The following is a 15,742-nucleotide window of genomic DNA, read 5'->3' as shown; positions in this document are numbered from 1 at the left end:
CGATCCTAATATCGATCAATCTTGCGATGTTTAGAGAGAGGGCTCCCTCCCCATATTTGCTGTTGCTGCGCATCTCTCTCTCTCCTCAACAAATGAACCAACGCGGTAATAATTTATCGGGGATATGATTTTGTTTTGCGTACTAAAATGTAATATTGTAACAATCCTGTATTGAGAATTAGTTACGTAATGTCAGAATATAGCTTTGTTAAAGGTGGTAAATTGAAATTAAAAGGAACCACTGACGGGAAAAGGTATTTGTTATATTTTAAAGTTAGGCCAAGTATTGCAACGAATAATGCACAATTTGCAGCTTTCCGTACAGGGTAAAAGGGCATCGTTAGAGGGTAGGACTTTCATGGTAACATGGCCTAGGCTTAATATTATTAACTAGGGGGCCTACTTATTGTTTCAGTTCATCGAAAAAGAAAAAACACAAAAAAAGAAAACATGAAAAAGAGGTGAAAGATCCAAGAGAGATAGAAGCTGAGCAAAGAGGTATGTACTTGGACCTTGTTTGGTGGGTTTAATTAAATAATTATTTTTGTCGCATAAAATATAATATAAGAAGCGGCTAGCTAAAAAAATAAAGAACTGCACTTTACCCCTAAAAGCCCATCTGGGACAGAAAAACCAATAAACTATGATTTTATTGGTTTTTTTAATTGTTCAGGTGGGTGGTGGCAAGTGTCACAAACCAATGAAATCACTGGAAATGTTGCCATAGAGATAGGAAAAAATGCTTACGTATACGCAATGGACACTGGAATGTTTACTCTGGGAGCTCCAAATTCAGATCGTAAGTTGAAAAGAAAGATACATTAACATATTTTCTTCATAACAATTATTTATGTATCAAAATATTAACAATGTTTTGCTTTTAACAATACTGTAGGTTTTTCAATCTTGTTCTTTAGAAATTGGTCTTGTATGTAAACTAAATAATATTTCTCTTTTACGTAGCCTCCATTGGTCCAGCGCCACCAGAGCAGTTTTCAGCGATCGCTATTTCAGACAGAAAGATTGCACTGAAGTCTGGATATGGTAAATACATATCGGTAAACGCAGAAAACCAGGTCATAGGTCGCTCAGATGCTGTTGGTAGTAGAGAGCAATGGGAACCTGTATTTGAAGATGTAAGTATAGATGCGTAGCAGCAGTAGGTCTATTGTACAGTTGGGATTTTTCTATACAGAGTTATCAGTTCCTGCAGAAAATTCATTCCTGTGGTTTAAAATGTTATTTGATATTTATTATTCTATATATTGTTTTGTTTTTAGGGTAAAACTGCATTGCAAGGCTACAACGGCTGCTTTATTTCATGCAATAGTGCTGGTGATATTGTTGCAGTCAACTCTAAAGCTGGCCCAGAAGAAATGCTCAAGGTACGTAGGTGTTTTCTATATTTTTTTGCTAATTTGGTCACCCTACAGTTGGTTTATTTGAGGTGCTTGCGATAAATGAACTAAAGCTATGTCTACACTATTAAACTAAAAAATGTGCCCAAATATGGTAGTGGTATGATGTCATCATGTCCATATATGGACACATCACATAAAGTTTGATAGTGTAGACCGTAAGGCTTTAGTTGCCTTTTTATTTAATTGATATTTTCTGTGTGTTGTAGATTTATTCAAATAAATCGTTAGTAAAGAAACCTAAAAAATCAGAAGAGGAGGAAAGTGGAGATTTAAAAGATTGCGAAGTTGATTATGTGTAAGTTATAAATATAGTTATTAATATAAAACATGATATTTGCTAAAGGGTAAATCAGATATTATGATAAACACCCACTAAAAAATGTATAAGAAATCATTTACTGTTCCATGTTGGAAGGTTCCAAATGTTAACAATGTCTTTTCAACAACTATCAACATTTTTAATTTTTAGAAAGAAATTTCAGAGTTTTGAAGATCGAAGGCTACGGATAAATCAAGAAGATAGTGGCAATTTAGAGCGAGCACGTACCACAGGAAAACTGCACGAGGAATTGCTAGATAGGTATGCATTCCATTTTATAACCAACTAACCATGCTGCATAAAGCTCTGTCTACACTATAAAACTTTGTGACAAAAAAACGTGATGTGCCCGTATATGGACATGATGATGTCATATCACTACCATTTTCGGGCACATCACACTTTTTTGTCACATAAAGTTTGATAGTGTAGACAGAGCTTTAGAAATTATGTTTTTTACAACCATATTTAAGATAAATGAACAGTTTTATAGTAGTCATATTGTAATCAACAGAGCAATAAGAGTCACCCCTATTTATCATTTGCAGTGTAGATTTCCATTATTTTATTATTCTCTCCTTGATTTGTTCTTTCAGACGAGAAAAGATGAAAGCCGATCGTTATTGTAAGTGAACACGAATCCAACAGCGAGTAACTCGCCAATTATAGGATGGATAAACTATTGTATAATTTATTGTGCTTATAAACTCATTTGAGGCTTAGGGAGTTAAGAGTTCCAACCTTGGCACTAGGTCAGGATTTAACCTTGGGATTGGAAGGCAAGCATGTTAACCACCAGCTCCAATCCATCTCTACAAAATAGTTGCAATTTCGGAAGAGCAAATTAATGATTTAAAGATTTCTTTTGATGATAAGAAACAGACGGCCAGTAAACATTTAGTTCTGGGAAATTTATTGTGTAGTCTAGTTAAATGTACAAGAAATACATAAAATATGCTGCAGGAACCAACCATAATGTAAAGCTCTTGTCTACACTATGAAACTAGTTTGACAATAAAAGTGTGACGTGTCCAAATATGGTAGTGATATGACATCATCATGTCCGTATATGGGCACATCACATTATTTTTTGTCACATAAAGTTTGATAGTGTAGACAGAGCTTTACATGCTAAACTTAATACCTGTTCACATGAATAAAGGTATGAATAGACATGATGTATCAGGTTACAAATTAAAACATTAAGTATGTATCATTATTTCATGTTTTTGTAAATAAACTTTTTTAATAGTACAATACAAGTTATTCTGTCTGTGCCTTGTTATTTTTTAATACTCTTACTAAAAATAAGATAATGCCTTTCCGTGACTAGACGTTTGAATAGAAAACAAATGTATTTATTGATTATGATGCATTACAATGTTTCTTCAACTATTAAAAATGTATAAATTCCTTGGAATAAATATTCTTAATGTTTTTGTACGTAAAGTTCTACAAAAAACGAGCTAATACTATATTAATTTTTATGGTAAGAATGGCATAATTTTTATCAAAAATTGCAAGATACAGCCAACTATTCAATTTATGATATTTCAGATAGAAACAAGTTACAGTACGTAATTATAAATACTACATTGAAAAAAAAGATAAAATGTAGAAATAATGAAATAGTATTGTCTAGGATTCTAGCTTCTTTAGAGATTAAAAGCTTGTTTCGAGAAACAGTTTTTAAAATCTTGTCTGGCATCTAATCAAGGTAACATCCACCTGAAAAAGAAAAAAAAAAATAAGAATGCATTTAATCTGACAATTTATTTGTTTGTAACATAATTTAATATTTAAAATCCCACAACTCACATTAAACAGTGCCTACATAAGTAGTTGCTTTTCCTGTTTTCTTTAGGACTTCAAGTACTTCATCTGATGTCATGCTTGTCTCAACAAACACCTTTTTCTTTTCAAGATCCACTTCGAAGTTATCAATGCCTAATGAAAAAAAAAACATATCAAAAATTATATTTATTTACATTATCTGTTTATCATTGTTTTGGGCGAGTCTTACACATACAATACAACATAGTTTTGTCCATACCTTCTTTTTTCTTCAGAACCCTATCAACAGCACCAGAGCAACCTCCACATGTCATCTCTACTGTAAACTCGTATTTCTATTTAAAAAATAACAAAACATTGTCACGTAGAAAATTAATAATGATCAAGCCACCATATATATGTTTAATAAAATGCAGTTAGAAGTAGTAGTATTAGTACCTAGTAGGGGTGTGTAGAAAGCGACGACCTCGAATTGGACGACCCCAACGACCCGGGCGACCTCGAATTGGACGACCTAGAATTGGACGACCCATAACACGAAACCGACGACCCCTATAGCCTAGCCTAGGCGTTAGGCCTAAGTGTGGTATAACATCCCGAAGCCGAACATAGCCAAAGATCTTTAAACTATACCTTATATAATACTCGCAAGCAAGCAATTGATTGAAAAAATACAGAAATATCGCCATTTGATACTGAATGTGTCGAAACGAACAAACGAACAGATATGGAACGCCAAGAGTGCATCATTAAAACTGCATTCGACTCGATTAGCACACGAAATATCATAAACATGGCAAACCAGGTCAAAACGGCCCCTTTTTCAGCGGCGGGTAAGGTTTGCTCAGTGGATTGGTCATTGGTTGGTCATTGGTATTTCGACAAACATATTAAAGAGAAATTCAAAGGAAATAAATATTATACATTACATGGTTAAACCATGGACGTATAATTACATCTTCTTCATATAACGAACACTATAGGCCTACCAAGCAGCGTGTTGCGAACATGTGCATGGGGAGGGCCATAAGAAAGCTTTACATTTCACATATGCATTGTATACGGTCAAACCTTACCCGCCGCTGAAAAGGGGACCGTTTTGACCTGGGTTGCCATGTTTATGATATTTCGTGTGCTAATCGAGTCGAATGCAGTTTTAATGATGCACTCTTGGCGTTCCATATCTGTTCGTTTGTTCGTTTCGACACATTCAGTATCAAATGGCGATATTTCTGTATTTTTTCAATCAATTGCTTGCTTGCGAGTATTAAATAAGGTATGGTTTAAAGATCTTTGGCTATTTTCGGCTTCGGGATGTTATACCACGCTTAGGCCTAGGCTAGGCTATAGGGGTCGTCGGTTTCGTGTTATGGGTCGTCCAATTCTAGGTCGTTCAATTCGAGGTCGCCCGGGTCGTTGGGGTCGTCCAATTCGAGGTCGTCGCTTTCTACACACCCTACCTAGTAGTGGTGTACTACAGGTAGGTAGTGTAGTAGTAGCTAGTAGTAGAGTTAAAAAGTAGGTGATGACTAAAATAAAAAAACCACCATCATCATGTCGGCATGATGGCTGTAATAAGGCCTGCATGGCAAGTTTTTAAACATCATCATCATCATCATAACTCAATAAATTACAATTTTATATTTTTTTAAATAAAAATACTTACAGGCATGATTTATTTGTAGATAATTGTGAGCTTTGTGTACCGTACTGAAAAATAATAAAATAAACAATGGCGATCGGCAATCAGGCGATCAGCTGATCTGTCAGCTGACACGTATACAGTACCACCTGATTGAAATGTCAGGTGGTACATCAGGAATCTAGAGAGGGCGTTTTATGTTTTGAACTGTCAAATCTACACGTGCTCTATCTTTATTTTTTTTTTATCAATTTCTTTTTAATCTCCCTGTTGTCCAAAAAGTTCCATTATTAATAGTTATACTGGTATATTATTTTAGTAGTATATGCTTGTAATTTATGGTAAGGTTTAATTCTAAGGCTTATTTAGGCTAATTATTAGACTTAGGCCTATAGGCTATCTGACTTTGGACACTCTCACTCAGCTCAGAGACTTGCTTGTGTGCCACGGCCGGACAGAGACAGAGAGAGCAAACTATATAGGCAGGCCCTCGATCCACACCACACTATACCCTCCTAGAAACTAGACTCTCCTAACGAAATAGTGTACAAACAAATAATGATTGATATTTTATTGTTGGCAATTTGATTTTGTTGTAAATGTAGGCCTATCTATAATACTAATAATAGTAATACTGTGTTTATTAAAGTATTTATGCACACGTAAAATTGTAAACAAGAAGGATCCGTAAAAAAATTTTAAAAAGGATCTTCTCCAGTTGTGTGTCTTTGTAGGATAATGTTCCTAACCTATAATATAAATCAAAACTACCTAATATTTAATCAAATAAAATAATTTTTGTATAAAATTAATGCTCAATATTTTATTTTATACAGAAAATGATGGGAGTAAATGAAACATCGAAACAAAGAGGTCGAGGATGGAGAGGTCGTGGTTGGAGAGGTCGTGGATTTCGTTCAGAACAAACATCTAGACGACCGGGGGAGGAAGCTGCAACCTCACTAAGTGTACAGAGTAGCCAGAATAATGCAAAGCCAACAACTGAATCTGATAAAGGTACACTGTCGGATTAATTTTTGATTTGATCACCTGATGAGAGAACAACTTGAATTTTTATGAAACCTCTTGGAGCTTATATACATCAAAACACCCATCCATCTTTCCCAAATAAATCCATCTTCATGTTCCCAGTTTTCTGATATTTTATGTACTGCCCCTTTAATAATGTCACTGTATAATTATGTATGCCTAAAGCTCTGTCTACACTGTCAAACTTTATGTGATGTGCACATATATGGACATGATGATGTCATATCACTACCATACTTTGTTTTCTTTTCTCAAGATCCAGTGCGATACCTTGTCAAGTATAGTTACAAAGCCAATGCCAACAGCCCCTTAGGACTTGCAGAATTAACAATAACACAAGGTCAAAAGGTCACATTTATTAAGAAACACTCTGAAAATGACCAGTGGTGCTGTGTCCAAGGAGATGATGGTCAAGAAGGATATGTTCCGTCCTCATATGTCATGGTTAGTAATATTTTAATCACTGCTTAAGCTCTGTCTACACTATCAAACTTCATGTGGAAAAAATGTGATGTGTCCATATATATACATGATGATGTCATATCACTACCATATTTGGGCACATCACATTTTTTTCAAAATAGTTTGATATTACAGACAGAGCTTTAACTAAATACATTACAATTGATGCAATAAATTGTCATCAAGATTACATTTTTATGGGTAAAAAGTGTCTTTTATTTGTTTCCAAATTCAAGGCTGCAAGTGACGGTTCATAAATTTAAATGAAAATATAAATTGACTGTTAAGAATTTATTAAAGCATTAATTTATTTGTAGAAATTAGAAAGTAAACCATCGACATTGCCATGGTTACAAAACTCAAAAGATATGGAAGAGAAGACTGAGGAGTGGGGTGGCTGTGGCTCGAGCAAACGTAAGCAACTGCGAAACAATTTATTTAAAAAAACGATTATGATTTAATTTTTTCCTCTGTTTTAAAATGTAAATCAAAATAAATATCACTCAAAAAATATCAAATAAACAAAGGTAACAATTTTTGTAAACATTTTTTGTTGAAAATTCTGTAAATTTTCTTTCCCCCTTTTTTCATAGCAATTTTCAAACCATACAAACCAACGTACAGAGAGAATGAGTATGAGGTGCCAAAAGAACAAAACCCGTATTATTGCAAGATATGCGACAAAAAACTGAACGGAATTTCACCTTACAATGCTCACATGGCGAGCAAAGCACATAAAGAAGAGGTGAAGTATTTAGAAGAAGTTGGTAATCAATAAAGTGGAACTGCATATATGTAGCAAGTAAAAGAAGACAAAGCTTTGAAAACTAAAGAGGTATGGCATCTTAAAATGCCCGGCAATATGGATAAACAACTCAATTCCGAATGGACAGTATTATTATGGAAACCAAAGAATGTACTGTATTATGAAGGAAATCATGAATTTATAGTTTGGGATGGGGGGGGGGGGGGGGGGTGGACTGAGCACATGGCATACTCTTCTTCATAAGAGTGTCCCATGCATATAAGAGTAGTAACACTGTATTATGAAATGCTCAATTGGAAAATATATAGCAATTGAATGCTTGCAAATATGAAACACCTTTTGAGTTGCATACATATTAATATAAATAGTGTAAATTGAGAACAAAAAAAGTGAACCATTAATGGAGGAAAGTGGGGGTTTGTTTTTGTTTTGTTTTTAGGCTTTTTAAAGTAGTGTTGTACTTGAAATAAAATGTTATGTTACTGTTTTTGTGTGTTAATAAAAAAACAGTTTGTAAAAATGTGCTTTTTATAATGTAATGTAATATGTATTGCTCAATTCTACCCATATAAAATCAAACAATGTAATACAACAATAGAGAGGGGATAATGAGTCATTCTCAAAATTATTTGCCTACTAAATGATGAATGTGTTTTCAATGTACAAAAGCTTCCACATTTTTATTTAGAAATGGAATGCGTCGATAGCGTTCCATACGTATGGATCAAAGTGCACTTTTTTTTATCTCGTTTGTTTTTCGGAACACGTACGTCGTAAACACGTTGGTCGTTTTGGTGTCAGGCCTAGCTAAGCCTAAATGTGGCTATATAAATGTAATAATTAATTATTTTATAACACGTCATACAAATCTGTCATCCCTAACCTAAACGTACAAAACATCATTTTGAGACATTTATTACTACTTAGTACTTGCTTTAAGGCTTAAGCTAGGCCTAGGCTAGGTCTACCTAAAATCATCTAATCACCAGGCCCTCGCGGCTTAAAACTACATTCTTCCGCCTACTAATTTTATCCTATAGGCCTACTAGTCTAGGCCTAGAATTAGATGTAATTAAAGGCCTTGGTCTATTTTATTACTATCTGGTACTACCTATCTGTGTGTAAACTATATAGAAAAGTAAGTTATTTTAGATTAGAATGTTAGGCTATGTTATTGTTAGTATAAAGTAAAAGCTCTATTTATTCTATTATTTATATAATAATATATGACATTAAATAAGCTGTATTTAGTAGCTTGAGATGGATTAGGCCAACTTCGGCCACAGACAATTTCGGCCACAGACAATAATACTACAATATCTATGGAACGCCCATAGTACAAAAAATACAATACGGTGAAAATTAAAATGTATAGTTTTTACAAATAAAAGAAATGAATTGAATTAGGCCTAAGTGATACTAATTTTATGCGCCAGGGTACAATAGATTTATAATATAAGAAACAAAAATTTACTAAAGTGATAATTAAATGTTTTCGGTAAAGTCGAATTATTAACGCCATGTAGACCTACATTTTTCTATAAATATAAAACGAATTGAAGTACGTAGGGATATATACTAATTTGAATGTGTCGAGGTACAATAAATATAACTTTGAAGGAATAAGAAACGGAAGAATAAAGTGCTTTAAGAATACGATTTATTTTATCGGAAGAAACAATTGAAGAAAGTATATAATTATTAAGAATTAATATGTTGTAAGATGTAAATGGAACACTGGTAAATAAATGTTAATAGAAATGCGTGCGTTTGTTTTTGCGTGTAAAATTTTACCTAATAAAATGAACTTGAAATATTAGTAAAACACCACTACCCAAGAGGAATTATGTGAAGGCATTGAAGATTTTTTTTGTTAGATATGTTTCTGAACAGGCTCGGAATGAATTTCTGACTGTGTGCGTCATGAGAAGGTACGTGGAAAACCCCGTCATATGGATCGTTGATTTCCGTAGTACTCTAATTATCTTCATTTCCCTACGTCCGTAATATTGGGCCGAATTTCCATAGTAATTACGGACGTTCCGAACTTTGAAATAACAGTGTTTGTTTGATTGCTTCTTTCTGCAAATTTCTTTTATATTTTCTTTTCTGGAGTGTGGTTTAAGCAACACTGTTGTACAGGTTAGTGGATAAATGAAAATGAATTTTTGAAATTGTTGTTTTACTGACTTACGTAGCATTTATTGAAAAATAATACATTTCAACGTTTTGCTCAATATATTTATAGCAGCAATTATTAATTGATAATAGACTTAGTAATTAGTTTGGGGACTTCCTCTGACGTTCGCATTGAACGCAACAAATGTTATACTTAGTCGCATTTTTATCCGAATTATTACTCATTTTGTTTGTACTGTATATTGATATAATGTTCATTTATTCTGTGCATGTGAAAATATGTTAAATGCATATCGCCGCAAATTACTGATTGTATTAGTATGTTGGGTCTGATATGTTCGTTTTATTTATGCACATGATTGTGTTCATGTGCTTCATGATAAAACATTGAATTACTCCTGTATTGTATTAAAAACCAATCAAAAGAAAACGACAAGGTTTTATTAAATTTATTTTATTTTTAAAATCACTAATTTTCTTCTTGATTCTGCTTGTATTGATGTGCGAGTTACTGATATTCCTCTTTGTTCCTTAGGTCAACTAAACTGGAAACAACAAATCTAATAAATGCAAATTGTAGTGGAATAACGTTAAGAATGATAACACTGTAATGTGTAGTAACAGGCTAGTCATACAAATACTATACAACAAAGCATGAGATGCGATAACTAATAGCAAAAACAATAGCACGGTCTAATATATGCGTGAATGGCGCGCCATAGAAATTTGTTGTGGCCGAAATTGTCTGTGGCCGAAACGGTCATATGCCCTAGAGATAGAGTAATAATTGTGCAATTAAAAATTCATAAAATATTTTCATTGCAGCAATTTCATATACTACTACTTTACAGGTGAAATACTTTATAGAGGATGGATCTTGAAAGCTGTGAGGTTGCGTTAGGGCATACTACTGAAGGCAGTGGAGATGCACTTCAAAATCAGTCTATGTAAGTCACAGCAATCTAACAACAGGATGCTAAGCTCTGGAGATCAAAGGGTTTATCTGTACCAGTTCGTATCTTAGCAAGACAAGCTCAGTGTCTGTGTTTTTGTCTGCCACAGTAAAAAATAGTATTGAGATTTTTGGTGCTGTACATAATATATAGTTTTAAAAAAATACCATGTAAATGATGTTTCTTGCTTAAGTAAGAATACAGCCACTGGAAAAGTTTGACTTAACTAGTATATCTCTGATTCATAGTAATACTGTATGCTATTGTATGCAGACGTTCTTGAAATTTAATCCAGAAAGTACTGTAGTAGTAGTACTTTGAAATGTAACTTGATCTGTTTACCTAAAATTGTTATACTTTATTAATTTACAGAATCCACAAGAGCACTGATAATTTAGTACCAGAAACCGAAACGCTTGGCACCTACGATGCTTTTGTGAACGGACTGAACAAGTATTTCTTGAACCCTGACCTGAGTGATGTCACTCTCCATGTTGGCAATGATTCGTACTGCGCTCACAAGTTCTTTCTCGCAGCTTCAAGCGATGTCTTTAGAACGATGCTTACAGAACCGAAATGGAAGGATTCTTTAACGTGTGACATACATTTAGAAGAACAAGAAGAATGCATCTTTTACTTCGATAAATTCTTGAGTTATTTTTATTGTGGTCAAGTTACGGTTTGCGTTAATAGCATCATGCCGATATTCACTCTCGCTGATAAATACAACGTTGGCAGATTACGGAAATTGTGTGAGGAATATATGACGAAGCAAATCGGGCAAGGGAACGTAACAGGGGCGCTGGATTGGTTAACATTTGCAGAGATGTATGACCTGAATAACTTGGTGGATAGATGTTATGCTGTAATACGTTCAAACCTTCCTCTTGTAATCCACACCGAAGGATGGTTCTCTTTAACTATCGACCAAGTATGTCAGATTTCTACAAGTTCAGAGGTGATTATACGCGACGAATATTCTTTTTTTAAAGCGCTTGAAAATTGGTTGAAATTTCAGAATGATAGCAACACGGGTGAGCAGTTGCGTTGTCTGCTGAAGCATGTCCGGTTCACACAGATGGCTTCCGAGCAGATTCTTCTGATCGAAAACTCCGCATTTGGATTTGAGCATCAAGGAATACTTAAGGACTACATTCTTGAAGGTTATAAGTTCCATGCGTTGTCCACCATGTCTAATCTGTTCCACCAGGATAAATTTCTACCACGATTGTTTCTAAGTGGACCTCATTGTCATGTGATTAATGCTAACGTTCTTTCTCAACAATATTTTACTGTGAATGCTATGCAACATGGACAGAAACCACGCTGCGCGACACCTTGGTACATGGTAGCCAGTCTAGTGAAGGCCAAGCCTAAAGAAGGAGTTCGCTATATTGAAGACTGCCTAATGACTTATAAACTGCAGGCTCCAAATTCAGAAATTGGAAAAGCGTACAGAGTCGCAATCGTCATTTACAACAAAGACGATAAATTTGTAGGTGGCGTTACGGATTCGGGAACTATTTCGCATCCAGAAGGACCATCGGCCAGTATCCACTGGAACCTACAAACCAACATTATAAATATTCAGATGCCGGTTCCGCTTGAGCGATCCAAGGATAATAAGGTCAAACACGGAGTCGTTATTCAAGTTTATTCAAGTTAAAGGTTGTTAAACACTGCCTATTATTAACCATAAGAAGATGAATAAATCAACTATAATTCAGTGCTTTGATTTTATAAAACATGGATTTTATATAGTACACAGAAACTTGTTATATGGCAATAAGGCATATACAAGGCATGGAATTTTTATTTAAAATATTTGTTATGTTTAATTTTTATCCAGAGTTCAGACCACATTTTACCTGTATCTTGTCCATACCACAATTTCATTAAAACCTCAAAATAAATGTGCAGTTGGGTATCATTTCTATAAAGCGTTTTTTACAGATTTAAATGTGAGTTATAATTAAATAGAAGTAGCTTTTTATGACTGATTTTTTTGTGTGTAAAAACTTTGTGACATTTGTTATTTAGCCAGATCAGTGCTGCTGAATATTGTGGCTATACGCTTGACTGCCTCTAATTAATAACAAACAGTTTCAATAAATGTCACATGCATTTTGAGTCGGATAGTTAATTATTTTTGACAGTTTTTAACCAAAATGAATTAAATATACCATTTTTTTACTTTTTAAAAATAAAATCAATACGCATGCAGTGAATTGATACCTCTTGTCGTCGTTCCTAATTTTATATGCATATTCATTTATGTTCAGCCACGCGTAGAGAAATCACGTGGATGGTTGTTCACGTGACTTAAATAACAACAACACCCAACCACACATTATGGCTGGCCTAAAAATTGTTGTTAAATCTCTCTTTTTTGTATATTTATATTATGTCGCACTAACAGATTGTATGACAGTAACACCCGAAATTGTTTTAGAGCAATCGTTATGGATTTCAACTAAAGATGCGGAGATTAGCGAGTACAGAACACCGATAATGATCCGAGCCCCGAACGGAGATCTTTTGGCGTTTTCCGGTGCTCGAAAAACCAGCCACGGGGATGCCTCGGCGAAGGTGATCATGATGCGAAGGTCAGAGGATGGTGGTAATAAATGGGGGCCTAGCATATTTGTAGTTGATGATTATCAAAACACAGATGGCTTGAATATGGGTAATGTAATTGTGGATGAACAGACAGGTGCAATTATAATTATATATTGTTTCTGTATTCACAATGAATGTGATTTTAAAAAATTCACCCCAACAAATTACAAAACTGTTAGCTATGATAATGGTTACACATGGACTCCATCAGTTAATCTGGCAGACAAGTCACCATTCTTCGAGGGATGGAATTGGGCTCCTGGACCAGGCTATGGAATTCAGAAAAAATTTGAACCAAATGTGGGCCGACTTTTTTCATGCGGACACTGGGGCAACGCAACCTATGGACTAATGACTTGTGTTTATAGTGATGGTAAATCAATTTCTAACAATTTATTTTAAAGTGTCCACTTATAATAGAGGTTGGTTTGCCATTCATTTCACAGGAGTACTTTGTATAGGGTGTCCCTGAATAGAGAGGTGTTCCAAAGGGCCGGTTCTGGTTTGATTTATTATAAACCAATCCAATATAAGTTAATAAATAGTAACTACATAATATAATTTAGCAGAATTAACCACTAGTTAACTTAATTTAGGCCTAGTTAATATATAGTTATAAAAGCAAAATATCTGTCACTATGTGTTTCTTTGTTAGACCATGGCGAGACTTGGACCCAGAGTGAGTTCCTGGTATATTTACCAAATAATATGCCAAAAAAAGCAGGAGATTTTACACCAGGTGAACCACAGGTAAAAAGTGTAAACATTTCTTTATGTAACTTTATACAGTATTAAGAAACTGCTAAAAATCTAATAAATATTAAATTTATATTATTTTATTATTATTTATATATATGTTTTCATGAAAGAAACTAACATGTAATCTCTTCCATTCCTGTTTTAGATTGTAGAGTTGTCCGATGGAAGGCTTCTCATCAACGCCCGAAACCAGCACTTTTTCCATTCGCAAAATCGACTAATCTTTTACAGCGATGACGGCGGAAAGACGTTCCCGCTGTCGAAGATGCGTGTCGATACGACACTAATTGAACCTGGTTGCTTTGGGAGTACTCTTCTTTATCGAGACGTCATGTTTTTTTCAAACCCTTTTGATGCAAGAGGAAGAGTGAACATGACCCTACACTGGAGTCTGAATGAGGGCTTAGATTGGGCTGGCGGCCTCAATATTTATACTAAAGGGAGTGGTTATTCCTGCCTATCGCCTATTGACGATAATCACATTGGGCTTCTCTTTGAAAAAGATGGTTGTGAAGAAATGTATTTTGTTAAAATAAAGTTTTTGTAGTTTTTATTTTCATCAAACAAGATTGAAAATGTTCATCTGGTTTGAAGATACAATATTTTAAAATTCTATTTTGAGTGTTTTGCTTAACAACATAGTCATCACTCTGAAGAAAGTGCTCATGAAATGAGCACTGAGACTGTCCGTCAGGTCAGTAACTAATTTTAAAATACAGTATTTTATCAAACAAGTTTCAGATATACTGTATTAGCACTTACTGATGTTGTATGCAATCTTTCTATATACACAAACTCACATTTTGTATATAGATCTTGTGTTTCTTTAGTCATCAATGAATACTGGGATTACACCTGTTGTAGTGCCGCTACAGATGCTTAAGCGGAGCGCGTCCTTCTAAACACCTGGACGCGCTCCGCCGTGCGTATACCTTGGAACGTCAACTACATTGAGAATACTACTTGAATAAGTCGACGACGGAACCTAGACGTAAACTATATTATTACTTACTTATATTATCATACAGTGAATATATTTACATTTTTAAAATATATTTTAGTCTACTCCGTAGCATTGTTATACTGATACAGGGGTCATTACTTAAAGTTCAATGAACTTACTGTGACCTCCTTCCACTCATATATTATACACTGTATACAACGTTTGTTTAAATAAATGGAACGAATGGTGGTGGTGATTTAATTGATAGTTTGTATAATAAAGCCACCGTTTTCAATGGGCTACAAATTCCAATGAATTAATGCAAGGCATTAATTATGATAAGTGCTACTTAATAATATGATGGGATTTCACTAATTTATTTAATTTATTAGTCTGCTTTAATTTAATCATATTATTAAGCTATTAGCTTTAAGCTATAAAAATTAATTTTGTTTTTTAAAAATGTATACTGTACATATAATGCCTTGAAATAGTTAGATAAAATGTGTACTTTATTCTTATATTTGATTTTATAAGAAATTAAATTTTGTAAATTTTGATTATATACCGTAATTATATTTTTAAATAAATAAATACTGTGATTAGCAAAGCCAAAAAATGCTTCATTATTTTGTTTTCAACACAAATTTGAAACAAACAGTGTATAATATCGAATATCAATCAATCAATAATAAATTTTATTTCTCAAATAAAAATTAAAGTACAGTACAGATAACATTTTCTAAAATAATACATAATAAATTACGAACGCCTGTACGAAACTTTGAAATGTATAGAGTAAAATAACAAACCTACTTTGAATAAATATCATTTGAATAATTGAATATTTATAAGCTTGTCTGATGGTTAACCAA

The 15,742-nt window shown here is 33.9% G+C and overlaps 5 protein-coding genes across 8 annotated transcripts; 4 read left to right on the top strand and 1 right to left on the bottom strand.

Moving 5' to 3' along the window:
* The first annotated feature begins 92 nt into the window (after window positions 1-92).
* On the top strand, window positions 93-2,833 carry LOC144842988 (protein FRG1-like). 2 transcript variants are annotated; one of them, XM_078699621.1, is made up of 8 exons: window positions 93-254; window positions 416-498; window positions 674-799; window positions 964-1,136; window positions 1,281-1,385; window positions 1,628-1,716; window positions 1,891-2,001; window positions 2,337-2,833. In XM_078699621.1, the coding sequence occupies exons 1-8, from the start codon at window positions 190-192 to the stop codon at window positions 2,371-2,373; spliced, it is 789 nt and encodes a 262-aa protein (XP_078555747.1). In that variant the 5' UTR covers window positions 93-189; the 3' UTR covers window positions 2,374-2,833. The 2 variants fall into 2 exon arrangements, with proteins under 2 accessions (XP_078555747.1, XP_078555748.1); XM_078699622.1 differs by lacking the exon at window positions 674-799.
* A 205-nt stretch (window positions 2,834-3,038) lies between these two features.
* LOC144842991 (copper transport protein ATOX1-like) lies at window positions 3,039-5,337 on the bottom strand. Its single transcript, XM_078699625.1, has 4 exons — window positions 5,201-5,337; window positions 3,794-3,869; window positions 3,559-3,687; window positions 3,039-3,468 (listed from the first exon to the last, which is right to left on the bottom strand). The coding sequence occupies exons 1-3, from the start codon at window positions 5,204-5,206 to the stop codon at window positions 3,560-3,562; spliced, it is 210 nt and encodes a 69-aa protein (XP_078555751.1). The 5' UTR covers window positions 5,207-5,337; the 3' UTR covers window positions 3,039-3,468; window position 3,559.
* Window positions 5,338-5,380: 43 nt separating this feature from the next.
* Window positions 5,381-7,974, top strand: LOC144842989 (uncharacterized). 2 transcript variants are annotated; one of them, XM_078699623.1, is made up of 5 exons: window positions 5,381-5,517; window positions 6,013-6,193; window positions 6,483-6,670; window positions 7,006-7,102; window positions 7,282-7,974. In XM_078699623.1, the coding sequence occupies exons 1-5, from the start codon at window positions 5,515-5,517 to the stop codon at window positions 7,464-7,466; spliced, it is 654 nt and encodes a 217-aa protein (XP_078555749.1). In that variant the 5' UTR covers window positions 5,381-5,514; the 3' UTR covers window positions 7,467-7,974. The 2 variants fall into 2 exon arrangements, with proteins under 2 accessions (XP_078555749.1, XP_078555750.1); XM_078699624.1 differs by lacking the exon at window positions 5,381-5,517.
* Window positions 7,975-8,217: 243 nt separating this feature from the next.
* LOC144841985 (BTB/POZ domain-containing protein 17-like) lies at window positions 8,218-12,778 on the top strand. Of its 2 annotated transcripts, XM_078698310.1 has the most exons (3): window positions 8,218-8,287; window positions 10,445-10,540; window positions 10,919-12,778. In XM_078698310.1, the coding sequence occupies exons 2-3, from the start codon at window positions 10,464-10,466 to the stop codon at window positions 12,210-12,212; spliced, it is 1,371 nt and encodes a 456-aa protein (XP_078554436.1). In that variant the 5' UTR covers window positions 8,218-8,287; window positions 10,445-10,463; the 3' UTR covers window positions 12,213-12,778. The 2 variants fall into 2 exon arrangements, with proteins under 2 accessions (XP_078554436.1, XP_078554435.1); XM_078698309.1 differs by lacking the exon at window positions 8,218-8,287 and having other exon boundaries at window positions 10,335-10,540.
* A 95-nt stretch (window positions 12,779-12,873) lies between these two features.
* On the top strand, window positions 12,874-15,438 carry LOC144842203 (sialidase-1-like). Its single transcript, XM_078698608.1, has 3 exons — window positions 12,874-13,538; window positions 13,821-13,915; window positions 14,070-15,438. The coding sequence occupies exons 1-3, from the start codon at window positions 12,899-12,901 to the stop codon at window positions 14,469-14,471; spliced, it is 1,137 nt and encodes a 378-aa protein (XP_078554734.1). The 5' UTR covers window positions 12,874-12,898; the 3' UTR covers window positions 14,472-15,438.
* The last annotated feature ends 304 nt before the right edge of the window (window positions 15,439-15,742 follow it).

This window comes from Antedon bifida, chromosome 5 (assembly GCF_963402885.1).
Source record: "Antedon bifida chromosome 5, ecAntBifi1.1, whole genome shotgun sequence".
Taxonomy (NCBI): Eukaryota; Metazoa; Echinodermata; class Crinoidea; order Comatulida; family Antedonidae; genus Antedon; species Antedon bifida.
This window is presented reverse-complemented; position numbering and strand designations above follow the sequence as displayed.

Excerpts from the sequence above, each read along its gene's own strand:
- LOC144842989 (XM_078699623.1), top strand. Across the intron at positions 6,671-7,005 it reads TTCCGTCCTCATATGTCATG|AAATTAGAAAGTAAACCATC; the intron begins GTTAGTAATATT and ends ATTTATTTGTAG. Across the intron at positions 7,103-7,281 it reads TGGCTGTGGCTCGAGCAAAC|CAATTTTCAAACCATACAAA; the intron begins GTAAGCAACTGC and ends CTTTTTTCATAG.
- LOC144842203 (XM_078698608.1), top strand. The coding sequence starts at position 12,899 with ATGGCTGGCCTAAAAATTGTTGTTAAATCTCTCTTTTTTGTATATTTA. Across the intron at positions 13,539-13,820 it reads GACTTGTGTTTATAGTGATG|ACCATGGCGAGACTTGGACC; the intron begins GTAAATCAATTT and ends TTTCTTTGTTAG. Across the intron at positions 13,916-14,069 it reads TTACACCAGGTGAACCACAG|ATTGTAGAGTTGTCCGATGG; the intron begins GTAAAAAGTGTA and ends TTCCTGTTTTAG.
- LOC144842988 (XM_078699621.1), top strand. The coding sequence starts at position 190 with ATGTCAGAATATAGCTTTGTTAAAGGTGGTAAATTGAAATTAAAAGGA. Across the intron at positions 800-963 it reads GGGAGCTCCAAATTCAGATC|CCTCCATTGGTCCAGCGCCA; the intron begins GTAAGTTGAAAA and ends TCTTTTACGTAG. Across the intron at positions 1,717-1,890 it reads GATTGCGAAGTTGATTATGT|AAAGAAATTTCAGAGTTTTG; the intron begins GTAAGTTATAAA and ends TTTAATTTTTAG.
- LOC144842991 (XM_078699625.1), bottom strand. Across the intron at positions 3,688-3,793 it reads GGTTCTGAAGAAAAAAGAAG|GCATTGATAACTTCGAAGTG; the intron begins GTATGGACAAAA and ends TTTTTTCATTAG.
- LOC144841985 (XM_078698310.1), top strand. The coding sequence starts at position 10,464 with ATGGATCTTGAAAGCTGTGAGGTTGCGTTAGGGCATACTACTGAAGGC. Across the intron at positions 10,541-10,918 it reads GCACTTCAAAATCAGTCTAT|AATCCACAAGAGCACTGATA; the intron begins GTAAGTCACAGC and ends ATTAATTTACAG.